We start from the raw sequence: 16748 nt of genomic DNA, 5'->3' as shown, positions 1-16748 counted from the left end.
AAAGCCTGGATTGACTAATGCAAAAACTGCTAAAATTCTTAGGTTCCATCCTAAGCGACATGATATGATGTTTGTCTTTCTCTGTCTGGCTTACTTCCCTTAGTACGATAATCTCTAGGTCCATCCGTGTAACACTTATATACGGAATCTAAAAAAAAAATGATACGAATGAATTTATATACAAAACAGAAATAGACCCACAGACACAGAAAACAAACTTACGGTTACCAGAGGCAAAGGCGAGGGAGGGATAAATGAGGAGTTTGGGATTAACAGATACACACTACTATATATAAAATAGATAAACAACAAGGACCTACTGTAGAGCACGGGGACCTCTACTCAGTGTTTTGTAATAACCAAGAAGGGAAAAGAATCTGAAAACGTATATATATATGTATGTATAACTGAATCACTTTGCTGTACACCTGAAACTAACACAACATTGTAAATCAAGTATACTTCAATAGGAAAAAAATCTGAACAATATATTAAAAAAAAAAAACTGGAAAAAAAACCCTGCTAAATTCTTAACATTTGGTGTAGTAAGAAGAGCACCATATACTATGAGTCCTTGCTTATACCAACCACCTTTACTCCCTCAGGAGAACTCAAGCTTCCCATCTGTACCCTTGGACTGCCCCTTGCATAGTTTCCAGGGCCTGCCGTAAAGAAGTACCACAAACTTGGTGGCTGAACACAACAGAAACTTCTTCTCATACAGTTCTGGAGGCTAGAGGGTGAAAATCAGGGTGTCAGCTGGGCCATGCTCCCTCTGAAGGGAGCCAGTCCTTTCCTGGCTTCTGATGGATGCTGGCAATCCTTGGCATTCCTTGGCCCGTGGCAGCATACCTTCAATCTCTGCCTCTATCTCCAGCTTCCCATGGCCATTTTCCCTCTGTGTCTGTGTCTCTGTGTCCAGCAGTCCTTCAATTAGGGTCCACCCTAATGCAACAGGACCTCATTTTAACTTGATTACATTTACAAAGACCTTATTTCCAAATAGGGTCACATTCATGGGTACAGGGGGATTAGGACATCAACATGTCTTTTGGAGGGACCCAATTCAGCCTCTAAATACCTGCAAAACAAAGAGTGTGTACAATCATCGAAAGGAATTCCCTGAGCACCAGAGTCCTCAGATCATTAATGCATTCATTGAGTTGCTCATGTTTTCACTTTCAATGGCATATGTCTTTAGCATTGGAGACCATTAATCAGAGCAACACTAGTTCTGTATGACCAGCTGGTTGACCTTGGGCAGGTCACCAAAGTGCCCAGAGGCCCAGTTTCTTCCCAGGACTGTGGTAAGAGCTAAATTAGATAATATGTGAAAACACAGGTCTGGCTTGGGCACAGAGCAGACCTGCACTCTGGCTTCCCTGGCTTAAGGTTCCTCTTCCCACCTTTCCATCACCCCGGGAGGGAGGGGGCACACATCAGGGAGTATCCAGGAGTCCCCCTAACAATGTCGGGGAAGAATGAAGAGAGGTGGGCAGTGGTTTCAATTAAAATTCACTGTTTCTCTCAGAACAGAAGAAAGTAATAAACCAATGCAGTAAATTACTGCTGTGGAATTAATGCCCAGATAAAAGAAATAAAAGGGAAATTTACGACCTTAATCAATCTCTTTTTTCATATATACATATAACTCCATCATCTGCTTTATTTACGTGACTCTATCACCCTCCCAAATAATTCCCAGTAATTTCCAGCAGCAGCTACGCCTGCAGCTGAGCCCCAGGAGCAGGCTGGGTATCTACCGGAGATCTAGGAACACCGCCCCTCCTTCCCACCCCTCCTCAGTGGGCTAGAGGACATGGAAGAGCATGGAGGCCCGAGCAATACCACCAGCCACACAGAATAAGCAGCGTCCATCGCCTCGGGGAGGCGCCTCTGAGCCACCTGCATGTGCAGGGGCAGTTTCCAGCCAGGCATCTCTTCGCTCCAGCTCGTGTCTGTTCAGTCTTCCCTCTCTTTTACTGAAGTTCCTCAAACCTGCCTGGAATTCAATTTTTTTTTTTTTTTTTTTTTTTTTTTTTTTGCGGTACGCAGGCCTCTCACTGTTGTGGCCTCTCCCGTTGCGGAGCACAGGCTCCGGACGCGCAGGCTCAGCGGCCACGGCTCACAGGTACAGCCGCTCCGCGGCATGTGGGATCCTCCCGGACCGGGGCACGAACCCGCATATCCTGCATCGGCAGGCGGACTCCCAACCACTGCGCCACCAGGGAAGCCCTGGAATTCAATTTTATAAAAGTCAAGACCTGAAACTCTTTTTTTCCAAGTAACAGTCATATTAACTCAAAGATCCGAATCTGTCTCTCATGAAGGCTGTTGCCTAATTAGCAGAGCTGTCCATCGAAACGTGACTCAATGTGGGGGTCAAAGTTTTCTTTCCTATGACTGATGGTGGCCCCAGTTAGCAAAATCTTCACAACCCATGGTGTATCCAAGGACCGTGATCTGATACACTGGTCTAAGTCCCCACAAATCTACCAGTTCCCTGAGGCTTGTATATGAACACTGCGTACGTACAAGGGATGCCAAAGACCTCAGAGAGCCTTAATCTAGATACAGGACTGCAGACTCCCCAACTGAGGGCAAAAGGATTTTTTTTTTTTTTCACTCCCTTTCATTCCAGGGAAGTAATAATCCTCATATTTATCTGTCAGAAGGCTGACATTAAGCAGGAACAGGATTTGGAGCTACTTAAGTATTTCAGGGGAATAAACTCTGGGACCCTCAAAATAACCCCTTGATGCTGTTTTCTGAAGAATGCTGTGCAAAACCGACTTTGGTGAGAATTCTGTCCAAACATTCAGAGTTGAGAAAACAATAACTTCCTCCACTTTCATTCTGCTGGAAGTTTTGTTATTGTTTTGTTCTTTTTTTGCTAATGGATTTGATTTCAAATATTCATAAAGCCTTTAAAATACAAAGAACCTGGAGTGAGAGGGAAGTGAGAGGCAGCTTTGGATTTCTTCCTTTTTTATTTTATATCATTTTATTATTGTTAATAATATATATTTGCATCTGTTTCTATATAGAGATATATGCACACAAGCACTTTTTGAAAATGTTAACAATACCACCACACCTCCCTAATTAGTTACTCATTTTGTAGGGTGTTTTGTTAAGGGCAAGTGAAATAGAGTCTTAGAAAATATTCCACATTAGTTCAGTGGTTTTCAATCGGGGCATTTTTTACCCCAGGGGATGCTTGACAGTGTCTGGAGGTATTTTGGCCATCACAACTAGGGGAAGGAGCACTACTGGCATCTCGTAGAAGCCCAGAAATGTTGCTAAACATCGTATAATGCCTAGCACAGCTCCCAAAACAAAGACTGATCCAGTCCAAAATGTCGAAAGTATTGAAGTTGAGAAACTCTGAAATCGGTACTTACATTCACAAGAGCATTCAAAAAAAAAAAAAAAAAAAAATCAAGGCACAGGAAGGCAGAACCTCAGTCCACTCTAGGTGAAAGCACGCTCTCCTCTGCAATGTCCCCCTCTGCACCCTCAGAACCCCGCCACCCCCAGTTCACACTTATGAGTTGATCAAATGGGAAAATGCACAATCTCCCCAGTGACACAATGACAGTGCAGAAAAGTTCCCTTTGTCCCTGTTCATGTGAAGCACATTCACAGGGATGCAAAGGTCACTGCTGAATTTAAATAACCTCCTGTGATAAATCTGCATGAGGCCGATTTGTTCTACTGGACTCGTTGGATTAAATGAACACAATTTAATGTTCTATAGGACAAGGCCTCCTTTCATGGCTGAAAGAAGGAGCAAGGGTGATTTACAGTTTCATACGTACTTATTCGCTACATTATCTGCTTTGTGCCTGGACTTATGAATAACAACTCATCATCCCGCGGTCATTTCTACCCATTCAGGAGAATTTAGCTTTCCATTAGGAAGGAACAAAGAACAAGAGACTGTAACAAGAGATTTCTGCAATGTTCACTCGAAAGAAAAATCATCAATATTTGTCCCCTTGTCCTTCACCTTGTGTGTTTTTTTCTTTGTAATCTCTGATGTTATAACATAAAGCCAGGTCTCCTTCTGTTTTCCAAGAAAAGGTAGTTTGTTAAGCAGATTATCCCCAAACAGAGCTGGGCATCAACAGAAGGCTTAGCTTACTTATGATACCAGATTATTTTTAAGCACCACTCTCTTATGAGCCATTGCTCTTTTTATAATGATAAACTAATATCAAATGTTTGTTGATTCATTAAAGTATTTCGGAATTCCATTTAGCAACAGTTTCTGTTTAATGTTATATATCTGGAAACAAGAGAAGTGTATCCAAACATTAATATAACCCAGAATTTTTATTAACCACAAGTCTTAGGTATCACAATGTTTCTGCTCATGGACCATTAAAGAGACAGGATTTTCATTTTTCTCTACTTCATAAAACAGAACGTATAAGCAAGGGTATGAGAGTTGATTCTGGGGGTGGGTACAGAGAGCACTTTGCATTCATGGTCAAATTTCAAAACCCCAGCACTGTAAGTCAAGAGTATACACCTGAAACTAACACAACGTTGTAAATCAACTACACTCCAGTAAAATTTAAAATAAAGGAGTGTACGGATAAATTACAAACTTGGCTACCTTGTCCTCAGGTCATCGCTCAGCACTGTGTTACCTCCCTCTTTTGTTTCTCTTTGGATACTGAAGTCTAGAGTCTTGCTAACCTAGTTTTCAGGGGAGCAATGTCAGCATCACATAGGAACTTGTTAGAAATGCAAATGATTGAGCTCCACCCCAGGAATCCTTAGTCTAACAAGCCTGCCAGTCAATCATCATCATGCTGAAATGTGGTCTAGATTTTTCTCTCTCTGTTACTCCTCCAGGTAACACTTACCGGCTTCGTCTTATACCATACACTGAAAGGTAAGCTGGTATTATTTATTTATTTGTTTGTTTGTTTGTTTATTTTTGGCCACGCAATGCAGCAGGCTGGATCTTAGTTCCCCAACCAGGGATCGAACCCATGCATGCCCCCTGCAGTGGAACCAGAAAGCATGGAGTCAACCAGTGGACCGCCAGGGAAGTCCCAAGCTGCTATTATTTAGAGTTGGTTAAAGAACTAATAACATCCAATATTATAATAAGTTATCCCTCCTCTTTGTATAGGGAAAAATGTCTAAGCCCAAGGGAATCAATCGTTAAGGTTAGGCTTTGAGGTATTCCTACAGCACACATGCTTTTGAAGAGGTCCACTTTCTGTCAGCTCGCCTGAGAAGAGGAGAGGGCAGCAAGTCTTCCTACACATAAGTATGCTTTGGTCAGGTTAATCCCAAGAGGCTCACACAAAGCGAAAGCAAGCTGAGCTTCACCTCCGCTCAAATTTAGGTGGCAATGCCAGCGGCCAGAGCATGGACCAAAGAGAGACCTCCCAACTGAAGGAAGGAATTTAGAAAGCCCATGCCCTGGCTAGTCAACCATTAAAAGGTCTGGATTAAATAAGGCTCACTTCCAGAAACACAGGCTCTCAATACAGCATTCCCTAATCCTGGATCTATGTTTAACAGAGGCAAAGGAAAGAATAAAGGGATCTATCTTAGGTATGTTTTTTCCCTCTAAAAAGTTATTTTTTTAGGCCTCTCAGAAGGAAGATATAAGACCCAAGGCTTTTAAAAATCTAAATATCATCAAACAAGAATAAAAGAGATGTGAATAGTTGCTACTTCTAATGTCTTCCAACACTCCAGACATTTATGAGTCTTTTAAAATTCCTTTTCTAATGATATAAAGGCCTCTCCAACTAGCTCAAGTAGCAACGGATGGGTTTTCAAGGTCAGCTTAACTTGTTCATAGTCCCTGGGTAATTTTCTCGCTTCTCTCTTTGCAGACTGACCCATTCTTCAGGGCCCATTTCAGGGGTCTGCAAAGTCCTCACACCATCCTCTCCTACTCCAGCTGGCACTGAACTCTGCCCCACCCAGACATGTTATCCTGTTCACAGCTCATATTCCACAGAGTTTGACCATTTATTTTTTATAAACTGCCTTACATTTTTGCTAAAGTACGTAGTCTGTGTGATGGTCCTATTTTTCCCATGACAATAAATTCCCTGAATGCAGTAATGTCTTATACTTCTGTTCTATCACCCATCCCACCAATACCTGGAGTCTAGAACAGCAGTGGCACACAGTAGTGCACAATACACTTTATAAAACCCCGTGGAAGGTTCCAGTGCTACACACTGATTAGGAAGGAAAGACATCACCGCCTTTCAAGTATGTCTCGTTTGCAGCAACATGGCTATACCTAGAGATTATCATACTAAGTGAAATAAGTCAGAGAAAGACAAATATCATATATCACTTATATGTGGAATCTTAAAAAAATGATACAAATGAACTTATTTACAGAACAGAAACAGACGCATAAACATAGAAAACAAACTTATGGTTACGAAAGGGGAAAGGGGGGGATAAATTAGGAGTTTGGGATTAACAGATACACATTACTATACATAAAACAGATAAACAACAGGGTCCTACTGTATAGCACAGGGAACTATATTCAATATCTTGTAATAACTTATGATGGAAAAGAATCTGAAAAAGAATATGTGTGTGTGTGTGTGTGTGTGTGTGTAACTGAATCACTTTGCTGTACACCTGAAACCAAGACAACATTTTAAATCAACTGTACTTCAAAAAAAAGACAGTGGGGTTCGGGAGAAGTATGCTTGCAACTCATGCAAACTTGACTCTAGTGGGGAAAACAGGATGATTAATAATAATAAAAACAACAGGGGCTTCCCTGGTGGCGCAGTGGTTGGGAGTCTGCCTGCCAATGCAGGGGACATGGGTTCGAGCCCTGGTCTGGGAAGATCCCACATGCCGCGGAGCAACTAGGCCCGTGAGCCACAACTACTGAGCCTGCACGTCTGGAGCCTGTGCTCCGCAACAAGAGAGGCCACGATAGTGAGAGGCCCGCGCACCGCGATGAAGAGTGGCCCCCGCTTGCCACAATTAGAGAAAGCCCTCGCACAGAAATGAAGACCCAACACAGCAAAAATAAATAAATAAATAAATAAATAAATAAATAAGCCAAGCATTTGAAGCCCTTATTAAAAAAATAATAATAATAAAAACAACAATATTTATCGAGTGCTCCACTAAATGCTGGCATGCTGGCACTATGCCAAATGGTTCCCATACTGGCGACACGGCTACAATAAACATTCTGAAATCCTAGAGGAACTTCCCACACCTGTTCCCCAATTCAGCCTGGATGTCCACTCAGCAGCCAGCTTGGATTCCTTTACAAGTGCTGGAAGGAAGCATTAAAGTCCCTGCTCACCCAGAGGGACAGGTGAGCACCAGCCTGCTGGGTGTCTCCTGCTCAGAACACGAGGGTAGGACTCCCCTTACTGAGTAGCTAAGGCAGGCGCATGCAGGAAGCTGCCTTTGATTAAAATCACCTGTTCTGCCTGGAATTAATCAAGCGTTCTCTGTACAGGCCAGAAAGGACCTCAGAGCATTACAGCTTTTGTTTTCCTTCTTAAGCCACAGGAATTACCAAAGAAAGTCCACAGACTACTGACTCTAAGTGATTTTAGGTCTGGTAGGAAAAAAGAAAACAGTTCTTTAGGTAGAGAACAGAGTGTTCATTAAAGAAATCTCTCTCCCTTTCTGGGTCCCGGACATCTGTTATCTGCTGCAAGCTGTGGACCCTAAGTATTGACATTATTCGAGTTCGCATTAATCATGTTAATCTTTATTTATTATGTAGCACATTGCCAAAGCAAAATGGAACTCTATAAATTTCAGCTCTACCACAGAGGAAGGAATGAAAGGTCAGTTTACCAGAGTCCACAACCAGTTGAAAAAATCTAAAGCATAAATATTACCTAAATATACCAGTTAGGTACACCTCCCCCTTCATTCCTGAAAAATGTTACATTAACATAACTATTGCAGACAAAGGACTTTAGAGAGACAGGAAGTATGCCAAAAATTAAACCATCTTTTTGGAGAGCTTGTTGAATCGGATGGAAATTGCTCCATAGGCAGCATTATATTTAGAGCAACAATCTTAACAAGGGTTACACCAGGCTCATGGTTCTGCGAATCTCAATAGAAATAAGAAGAGTAATAACATGATTCTTCTAGAACTTTGTACTTCACCAATGGCCTTCAAACACATCATGAATTCAGACTTCTTGAGCAACTAGTATGAAGTAAGCAAGGTCATTTTCATTTTCTAGATAAGAATCTGAGGAGATTAACTGATGTGCCTGTAATCAGAGTTACAGCAATCAGGATGGGGTATCAACTTTCTTTGCAGTTTCACTGTGCCAGGCACCGTGGTAAGCATTTTACATGAGGACCGCTTTATGCCTTGCAACTATCCTTTCTCACTAAAAACCGAAGTTCAGAGAGGTTCAGTAACCTGCCCAAGCTCACAGAGCCCGGAGTGTCTGATTTAGTCTATGTTTTCCCTGCTGTGGTTGATGGTGTTTCCCAGTTAGAAGTGCAGAGCAAGGGTTCGAAAACCAGGACTTCTAATCCCAAATGCTACCCTCCTCCATGAGACACTCCCTAACTACCACTCTTGCCCACCCCATATTGAGTGAAACTCCTCTACCATAGTCGATTATTGCAAACCTTCACTCTACTTTCACTCTGTCATAAATATTTGTCAGTTTAGTAATTTCACGTACGTTGGGTCCCTGATAGGCTTGGGCCATCTCTTAAGTTTATAACTCTCTCTATAAGATCCTGTTTGGAAACTAGTAGGCACAATAAATGCTTGGTGAGTGACTAAATGGATAAACAAAATCCAGTGTTTTCTTATCGTGTGTCTGAGAATTACAAAGTGTGCTATATGTTCCTTTTAGACTATTAGAAAAGTTGGTCTAAAATGTCATTCCTGGCACAAATCCTTTTTAAAAATCTACAGCTAGGATGGAGACATTATAAATATGATTAAGGCTGTTATGTAATACAGTCCAAATTTCGATAATACAGGAATTTCTGAAAATCCATGGGCAAACTTTTCAAAGCTTGATAAAAGACAGCTTTAGTTACATGAGTCTCCATGTTCTTCTCTCCAAATACTGCGTGGTCTATGGTCTTCACTTCCAGTCCAAATTCTTCCCTGTGACATTTATTCTTTCTTTAATTTCAGCCATGAGTGGAGGAAGAGACCAGTTGACATTGCCCTTGTGCAGTGTCTTTTATAAAAGAGGGTGCTGGGTTCACTCTTACTGGCTCAAGTGCCAATGGAATCAAGAGGGAGGATTCGGAATATGACGGGTGTGTTTCAGGCTCCACAGGGGCTGTGAAGTGTGAAGACGTCTATGCCCTCAACTTCTTTCCTGTGACTTTTTTTGTCTTTGTTCTTTTTCCCTCTTGACCTTCTCAAGTATCTGAATTCACTTCTCTGTCACCATATTACACAGAGCTCTAGGTTACAGTGAGAAAGTGAATCAGGAGGGTGGGGGTCCTCACGTGCATGGGAGGCTCCCCGTACTTAAGGGGGTGTTGAAAGGATGGACGTGGCTCCAGTTCTCTGAGTCTTCTCCTTCAAGTTCAAGGATGCCTGAATCAGACACTGATAGCTGATGACCACTCTCTGTCTTCTAATGAAATTAAAGTCAGATCCTGATTCAACACTATTCAAATGCTAAACTCTGCTTAACAAAATGACTGACCCACTCATAAACAGAAAAAAATCAATAGCTTCAGAAAAACCCTTGGCATTCTCTTTAACTTATGTTAATGGGAACCTGGCATTTAGAAAACGCTTGGTGTCAGTTATATGTTTCTACCTGAACAAACATGAGCAGGAGAAATAACTATCAACTCGATCAGTACTTTGTTAGGGAAGTGGGACATGTCCCAGCCAACAAACATCAATCACCTAGCCTAACTTTTGACCAAAATCAACTCACCCAGAGCGAGATAGCTATAGTATCTTCTAATTCTTCTAAATTTCATTTAATTAAAACTCTATCCATCACATCTCTCACTGAGTGTTTTACCTGCTTGTTCAGATCTAAAAGAGACAAGTCACAAGAAAGCAACACACTTCTGAGATTTACTCCGCAAAGCACTTTTTTCCAGTGTATGTACTTGTCTCAGAATGCATTCAACCAAACTCCACACCTGCCCTTTCTGGTCCTTAGTCAACAAGTTAAGTTTTCAGTGCACTCTCTAGAAACTTTTTGAGCAAAAACCAAGAAAATTGAAATGTGTATGTTTTATGTAAAGATTTAGGTACTGGAAGTTCTACTAAACATTGACATTTCATTGATGGGTAGTACAGAAATCACAAAACATCTGGGGCTTAAAGTTAAGGCTCTAAGGAGATTATTTATGGCATGCTGGCCTAAGGCCAAGCAAGGGAGAAGTTCCTAGAAAGAGAAGTGTGACAAAGCCAGCTACCCATAGAACCCAGCATGGCCCAGGTTACTCTCTCCCAAGATAGAGAAAGGGGGCAGCTGGCTCTCTGAATGGCTCAGGAACCACGTTTTACAATTATGAGTAAAGCAAATCTAAGGCTTCCTGTGAAAGCCTCCGATTTCTATTAGATCACTTCACCTCAATGTCAGTTGAAATTAAAACATACCAAACCAGGCAGGTAAAACGCTCACCTTTTCAAGCAATTCCCAGAAAGGAGGATGCTGTTCTCCATACAATAAAATAAATAAGAGCGTATAGCAAGTGTCAGACTCATGAATTTAAAAGGTGGACTAACAACTAGAAACAGTCGTACGAGCATTCCCTTACCTGTTTTGATGTTGATGGCAAAAAAGTTCTGAGGATTCCCACTTGTAATCCTGTATGTCAGTTTTTCACTGGAACTAGAGTCAGGGTCCTCAGCCTGGATCTGAATGACGGATACATCCTTCGGAGAGTTTTCCATGACAACAGGATAATAAATAGGTTCAGAGGTCAGCGGGGCATTGTCATTCACATCTTCAATTTCAATGTAGACCTCAATCGTGGAATAGAGTGGAACAACGCCCCGATCTGTGGCGTACACAGTCAGCCAGTATGACCCTGTTGTCTCTCGATCAAGAATGTCTGCAGTAGAGATGACTCCTAAGAGAAAGCAGGGAAAGTGTAACTGCTATAGCAAAACAGGAAGACATTAGGTCAATCACCCCAAACTGAGGACGGCTGTGCTAAGTGATCTTGGCATATGAAAAAAAAAATCCATCACACAAAATTAAATGAAAGTGTTTCTCTTTACATCAGAACACTATTTTCTGCAAAACTGTACTAACCAGTTCTTCTACCATTTGAGAAGTATAATTATATTCACAAATACTTTATTTGAATTTCGGGGGTAGACGTATCTACACACACACACACACACACACACACACACACACACACACACACACGAGACAGTTGGGAGCAATGGGAAGAGAGTGGGCCAGAGGTCAAAACACTTCCCATGATGCATGGGAAATCAGTGCACTATCGCATCAAAATTTCCATTTGACCTGATATTGAATTGATTTCCTATACAACCAAGAGCTTTCCTGGGATACATTATTTTGTCTGTTCATTCACAAAAATGAAAAACACCTTTAAAATATTCTTTTGCCTGTTAGGATAGAAACTATTTTGCATGCAAAAGTACAAACCTCCTTGATACTATTTCTCTACAAATCTAATGTCACAGTTATTCCAAAAGAATCAGAGAAGAAGCCGTAAGCCATACCAACATACTTTCTGAATGAGCTCTAGCCCCCTCAAGAACTCTACAGAGTGCACTAAATAAACTCTAAGCCGCTTTGAGGGATACTCAGGGACAATCATTTTAAATTAGGAGCAGAAAAATGCCCAGTCTGCTGCCTTCCACCTTTCCCATTTCATGGTTGAAACAAGCACCAACCAGGAAGTCAAACATCTGACAGCAAAGCCAAAGAGAAAATGCTGTGCTCTTGAATATCTTTACAGCCCTCACCCAACCACCAAGGCTATAGAAACTTACTACAGGAACTGTTAAGTACTTTCCACTGCGATGGGAAAACTCTGGGATTCAGCTTATAAAATCTCTAAAAGTAGTCAGGATACACCTGGAAGGCGTGTAATTCATGTAAACCTTTATACCCTAAAAAAGATCCGTGGAAGGAGTCAAGAAACACTTCTCCAGTTCTGACCTGAATCTTATATCCTCTGTACTCCTGTTGGATTAGGCACATAATTTGGCCTGTAGATCTTGCATAAGCAAACTGCCAAGTATAGCACCTGGGAGGGAGGAGGGCATCTTTCCAGAAACAGGCCAGAAAAGTGAAGGCTGCCTGTAATTCAGAACAGCTATACGATTCAAAGGGAGATCGCCCAACGGATGCTGAAGTTTCTGTTCTAAAGTTATCCACCAAAGAACTCTGTAAGCTTTATAATTCTCTCTTATAATGAGGGCATCAAGTCTCAGATGTGAGTACGTAACTTGTCCAAGGTCACACAGCTAGTTGCAGAAGAACTCGGATCTGTCTTCCTCGAATGTTCCAGTTTCAACCCAGACTCCATGACTTACTACCTCTTTGACCGTGTACAAGGCGTTTGAACCAAGCAAGCCTAGTTCTATCACCCATATCTCAGTGCTGTGGTGGCAATCATGTAATTAAATGTATGCCGAGAGTTTGGCAAAATGCTTGCAACACAGCAGATGCTGAGTATATGTTAAATCAATATGAATCAAAAGCAACACCCAAAGTCTTGTAAATAGTAACCACCCCCCAAAGCAAGGAACAATCTTGAGAGGAGAGAAGTTTGCGATGGAAAGTCTTGTTAGATATTTTTTTCTCCTCTGGTCATGCGGCATATTGTTGCTTGATCTTTGTGACTTGCCCATGATACCTTTTCATGAAAATATCTGGCCTGTTTGGGGAACAGCAAAGTCAGTCCACTAAAAAGAGAACTTAAGAAGGAACAAAATCAAAGAAGTTAGGTCAGCTTTGTCTGTACCTCGCCTGACCACATACCATGCACACACGCACTTGTGTGTACGCGCGCGCGCACACACACACACACACAGATTTGTAGTCACAGAATTGCTCTGGGATCCCTGGAAGTCACTTATATCCCTTTTCTTGGACCTGTCAAACTGGGACAGGCTCTGGACCTTACAGGCTTTGGACATTAAATGATTGTGAGAAGTCCTTAGATGAAAGGCATCCACTAATGCAAATTAAAATATATGGGTGGAATTTTACTCTATTTTTTAATGAAACATCAGATACGTCCTCTAGAAATTAAAATTCTCTCTCATTAAGATAAAATATGTCTATGGCTATATTTACTCATTAAGTAGAAGTGCAAATGAGTATCTTGGAACATAAGTGTTCAGGCTTTGCTCTCATGATCCAAAAATTTGAGGACAAAATGAAAAGAAGGACTATGAAATGTGTTGACAATTATTATAAGATTCATCCAAGGCTCCATATTAACTATATTAAACAACCAATGCCTAATGATAGCATTTTCTCACTTTCTTCAGTGCTTCACAGCTAATTATGATCCACGTGGTCACAATTAAAAATATAAATCCACATGAGCTTTTCTATCAAGCAAAAACTCACTTCTGAGGTTGCCCAAAGACTGCCAAAATCATGTCATAGCCCATAGCTTTGTAACAGCTACCATACATTCTTTATTACTTTTTTTCAATTATGGCATAATTGACATACAATAAACTATACACATTTAAAGTAAACAATCTGTGTGACTTCCCTGGTGGTCCAGTGGGTAAGACTCCACGCTCCCAATGCAGGGGGCCAGGTTCAGCCCCTGGTCAGGGAACTAGGCCCGCATGCATGCAGCAACAAAGAGTTAGCGTGCTGCAGCTAAAAGATCCCGTGTGCCGTACTGAAGATACGGCATGCCGCAACTAAGACCCGGTGCAGCCAAAATAAATAAATTAAATAAATTTAAAAAAAATAAAATCCTCTACAATTTCTCTAAAAGAATTTAAAAATAAGCCATTTGTAAGTTTTGACACCCGTGAAACCATCACCACCAAGATAAAAAATGTGACGATGACCTCCAAAAGTATTCACCTTCCCATTTTTAATCTAATTAAAATGCTCTCAAATTTTCCCTACCCACAGACAACCAGATTAGCTTTGTCACTACAGACTAATTAGCATTTTCTAGAATTTTACAGAAACGGAATGATACAGTATGTGCTCTTTTTCTCTGGCTTCTTTCACCCAGAATAATTATTTCTGATTCATCCATGTTGTTGTACATTTAAAAATACAACAGACCTTCTAATTTATGAGTAGTATTCCATTGCACACATATAGCACAATTTGTTTTTAACCATTGACTTGTTGGACATTTAGGTTGTTTTCAGTTTTTAGATATTATCTAAGTATCTAAGAAATCTTTGCCTATCCAAGGTCACAAAGATTTTTCTCCTGTGTTTTCTTCCAGAAGTTTAAAGTCCTAGGTTTTACATTTATACCTATGATGAATTTTGAGTTAATGGTTGTATATGGTACAAACTATGGACCTAAGCTCATTTTTCATATGTGGATGTTCACTGTGCCAGCCCCATTTGTTGAAAAAAAACTATCTTTTCTCCACTGAATTGCCTTTGCATCTTTGTTGAAAATCAATTGACCATATAAGTATGGGTCTACATTTGGACTCTCTATTCTGTTTCATTGATCTATTTGTCTATTTTTATATCAATATCACACTTTCTTAATAACGCTTCATAATTAGTCTTGAAGTCAGGAAGTGTAAGTCTTGCAATTTTGCTCTTCTTTTTCAAAGTTGTTTGGGTTATTCCAAATCCTTTGTGTTTCCATATGAAGTATAGAATCAGCTTTAGAATCCATATGAAATTGAGAAAAACCTATTCGGATTTTTACTGGGATTATAATGACTCTATAAATCATTTTGGAAAGAACTGACATCTTAACAACTTTGAGTCTACTGATCCATGAAAATGGTGTATCTCTTTATTAATTTATGTTTTCTTGTATTTCTCTAAGCAATGCTGTATAGTTTCAGAACACAGATCCAGCACATCTTTTGTCAAATTTATCCCTAAGCATTTCATATTTTGATATTATTAGAAATGGCATTATTATTTTAATTTAAATTTAAATTGTTTGTTATTAGTATATGAAATACAACTGATTTGGGGCTTCCCTGGTGGCGCAGTGGTTGAGAGTCCGCCTGCCGATGCAGGGGATACGGGTTCGTGCCCCGGTCCAGGAAGATCCCACATGCCCCGCGGAGCGGCTGGGCCCATAAGCCATGGCCGCTGAGCCTGCGCGTCCGGAGCCTGTGCTCCGCAACGGTAGAGGCCACACAGTGAGAGGCCCGCATACCACAAAAAAAAAAAAAGAAAAATACAACTGATTTTTGTATATTGATCTTGTATGTTGCAACCTTGTTATACTCACTTATTAGTTATTACAGGGTTTTTACAAATTCCATAGTGTTTTCTACATAGATGATCATATTACCTCCAAATAGGGACAGTTTTACAACCACTATCATCACCTACACATTCATGACTATTTAATCATTGTGTGCTGGGATTATGATAGGTGCAATAAATGCATTCATCATTAAATTTTTTAAACCTATCATTCATTCAGCAAGTATTTCTTAGTGCCAAGCACTCATGAGGTAGTTACTATTTTTATCGCCATATTACAGGTAAGGAAAGAGATTTAAGTTAAGTAACTTATGAATGATGACTCAGCCAGTAAACAGAAGCTCCCATTCTCAAACACTGGTCTGTCAAACTTGAGACTGGTTGCTCACCAAAACAACATTATTTTCTCTTTTTTTTAACATCTTTATTGGAGTATAATTGCTTTACAATGGTGTGTTAGTTTCTGCTTTATAACAAAGTGAATCAGCTATACATATACATATATCCCCATATCTCATTATTGTCTTTTTAATCTATATAGACATCAGAGTCACATAGTATTTTATGTCCAAAGAAATTCTTTTTTCCCCTCTGTTAGAGAAGTGTCATTAATTGGGCAAACAGTGTTGAGTTAATATGATACTTTCCTATTTGACTTCTCCAAATTGACTGTAGAAATCATAAAAAGGTACTTCTTGGTATTTCTTTGTAGAATATAAAAACACAATCACAACAGTACTGATTCTCTGCAAAGAGAGTCTTTTTTTTATTTATCAAAATATGCAGAACATAAATGTTTGTGACATATTCGTAGTCCGTTACCTAACACAGTCCCAGAGTGTTTATCCCCAGAAAAGAGTCTCCTTCCATCTGCCCGTTAGAGAAAGTACATTCTACAAGAAGAGTATCTGGCTGCTTAATCACTGTGGTCTCACTGCGTACAACAGTGCCTGGCATGTAGCAGACACTCAAAAAATGTTCATGTATGAATTTAAATCCTCACACTGAATCAGCAGTAGGTTAGTTTACATCACAGATGAGATAAGTCAGCCTCACTAAATCAGATCTGGAAGGGACTTCGAAGATCAATAGGTATAACCAAACCCCTAATAATCAGTAGGTATATGCTCCCACATGATGCCTGACCCAGCACCCAGCCTCTGCTCTGAGTTTGGTGACAGGGTCCGCATCGTTTACTAGGGAGTTTCAGCTAATGCAGAGTTCTTCACACTGAGGCAAAACTTCAGTCTCTCTAATTTAAATGTTTTCCTAACTCATATCCTAGAATAAAATAGAACAAGTCTGCAAACCACCATTCACCTGTGATAGCTCTTCAAATATCAAAAAATGACCCTCTCCA

The 16748-nt window shown here is 40.5% G+C and overlaps 1 protein-coding gene across 9 annotated transcripts in view; it reads right to left on the bottom strand.

The window, feature by feature from the left end:
* Window positions 1-16748, bottom strand: part of FAT3 (FAT atypical cadherin 3) — a 697691-nt gene that overhangs the window by 377255 nt on the left and 303688 nt on the right. For all 9 annotated transcript variants that reach the window (XM_079929094.1, XM_079929092.1, XM_079929095.1 and 6 more), the window contains exon 3: window positions 10765-11079. In XM_079929094.1, coding sequence (XP_079785220.1) covers window positions 10765-11079 — 315 coding nt within the window. The remainder of the gene's footprint in view (window positions 1-10764; window positions 11080-16748) is intronic.

This window comes from Stenella coeruleoalba, assembly GCF_951394435.1.
Source record: "Stenella coeruleoalba genome assembly, chromosome: 8".
Lineage (NCBI taxonomy): Eukaryota > Metazoa > Chordata > Mammalia > Artiodactyla > Delphinidae > Stenella > Stenella coeruleoalba.
The sequence above is the reverse complement of the archived record's forward strand: the minus strand, read 5'-3'. Positions and strand labels throughout refer to the sequence as shown.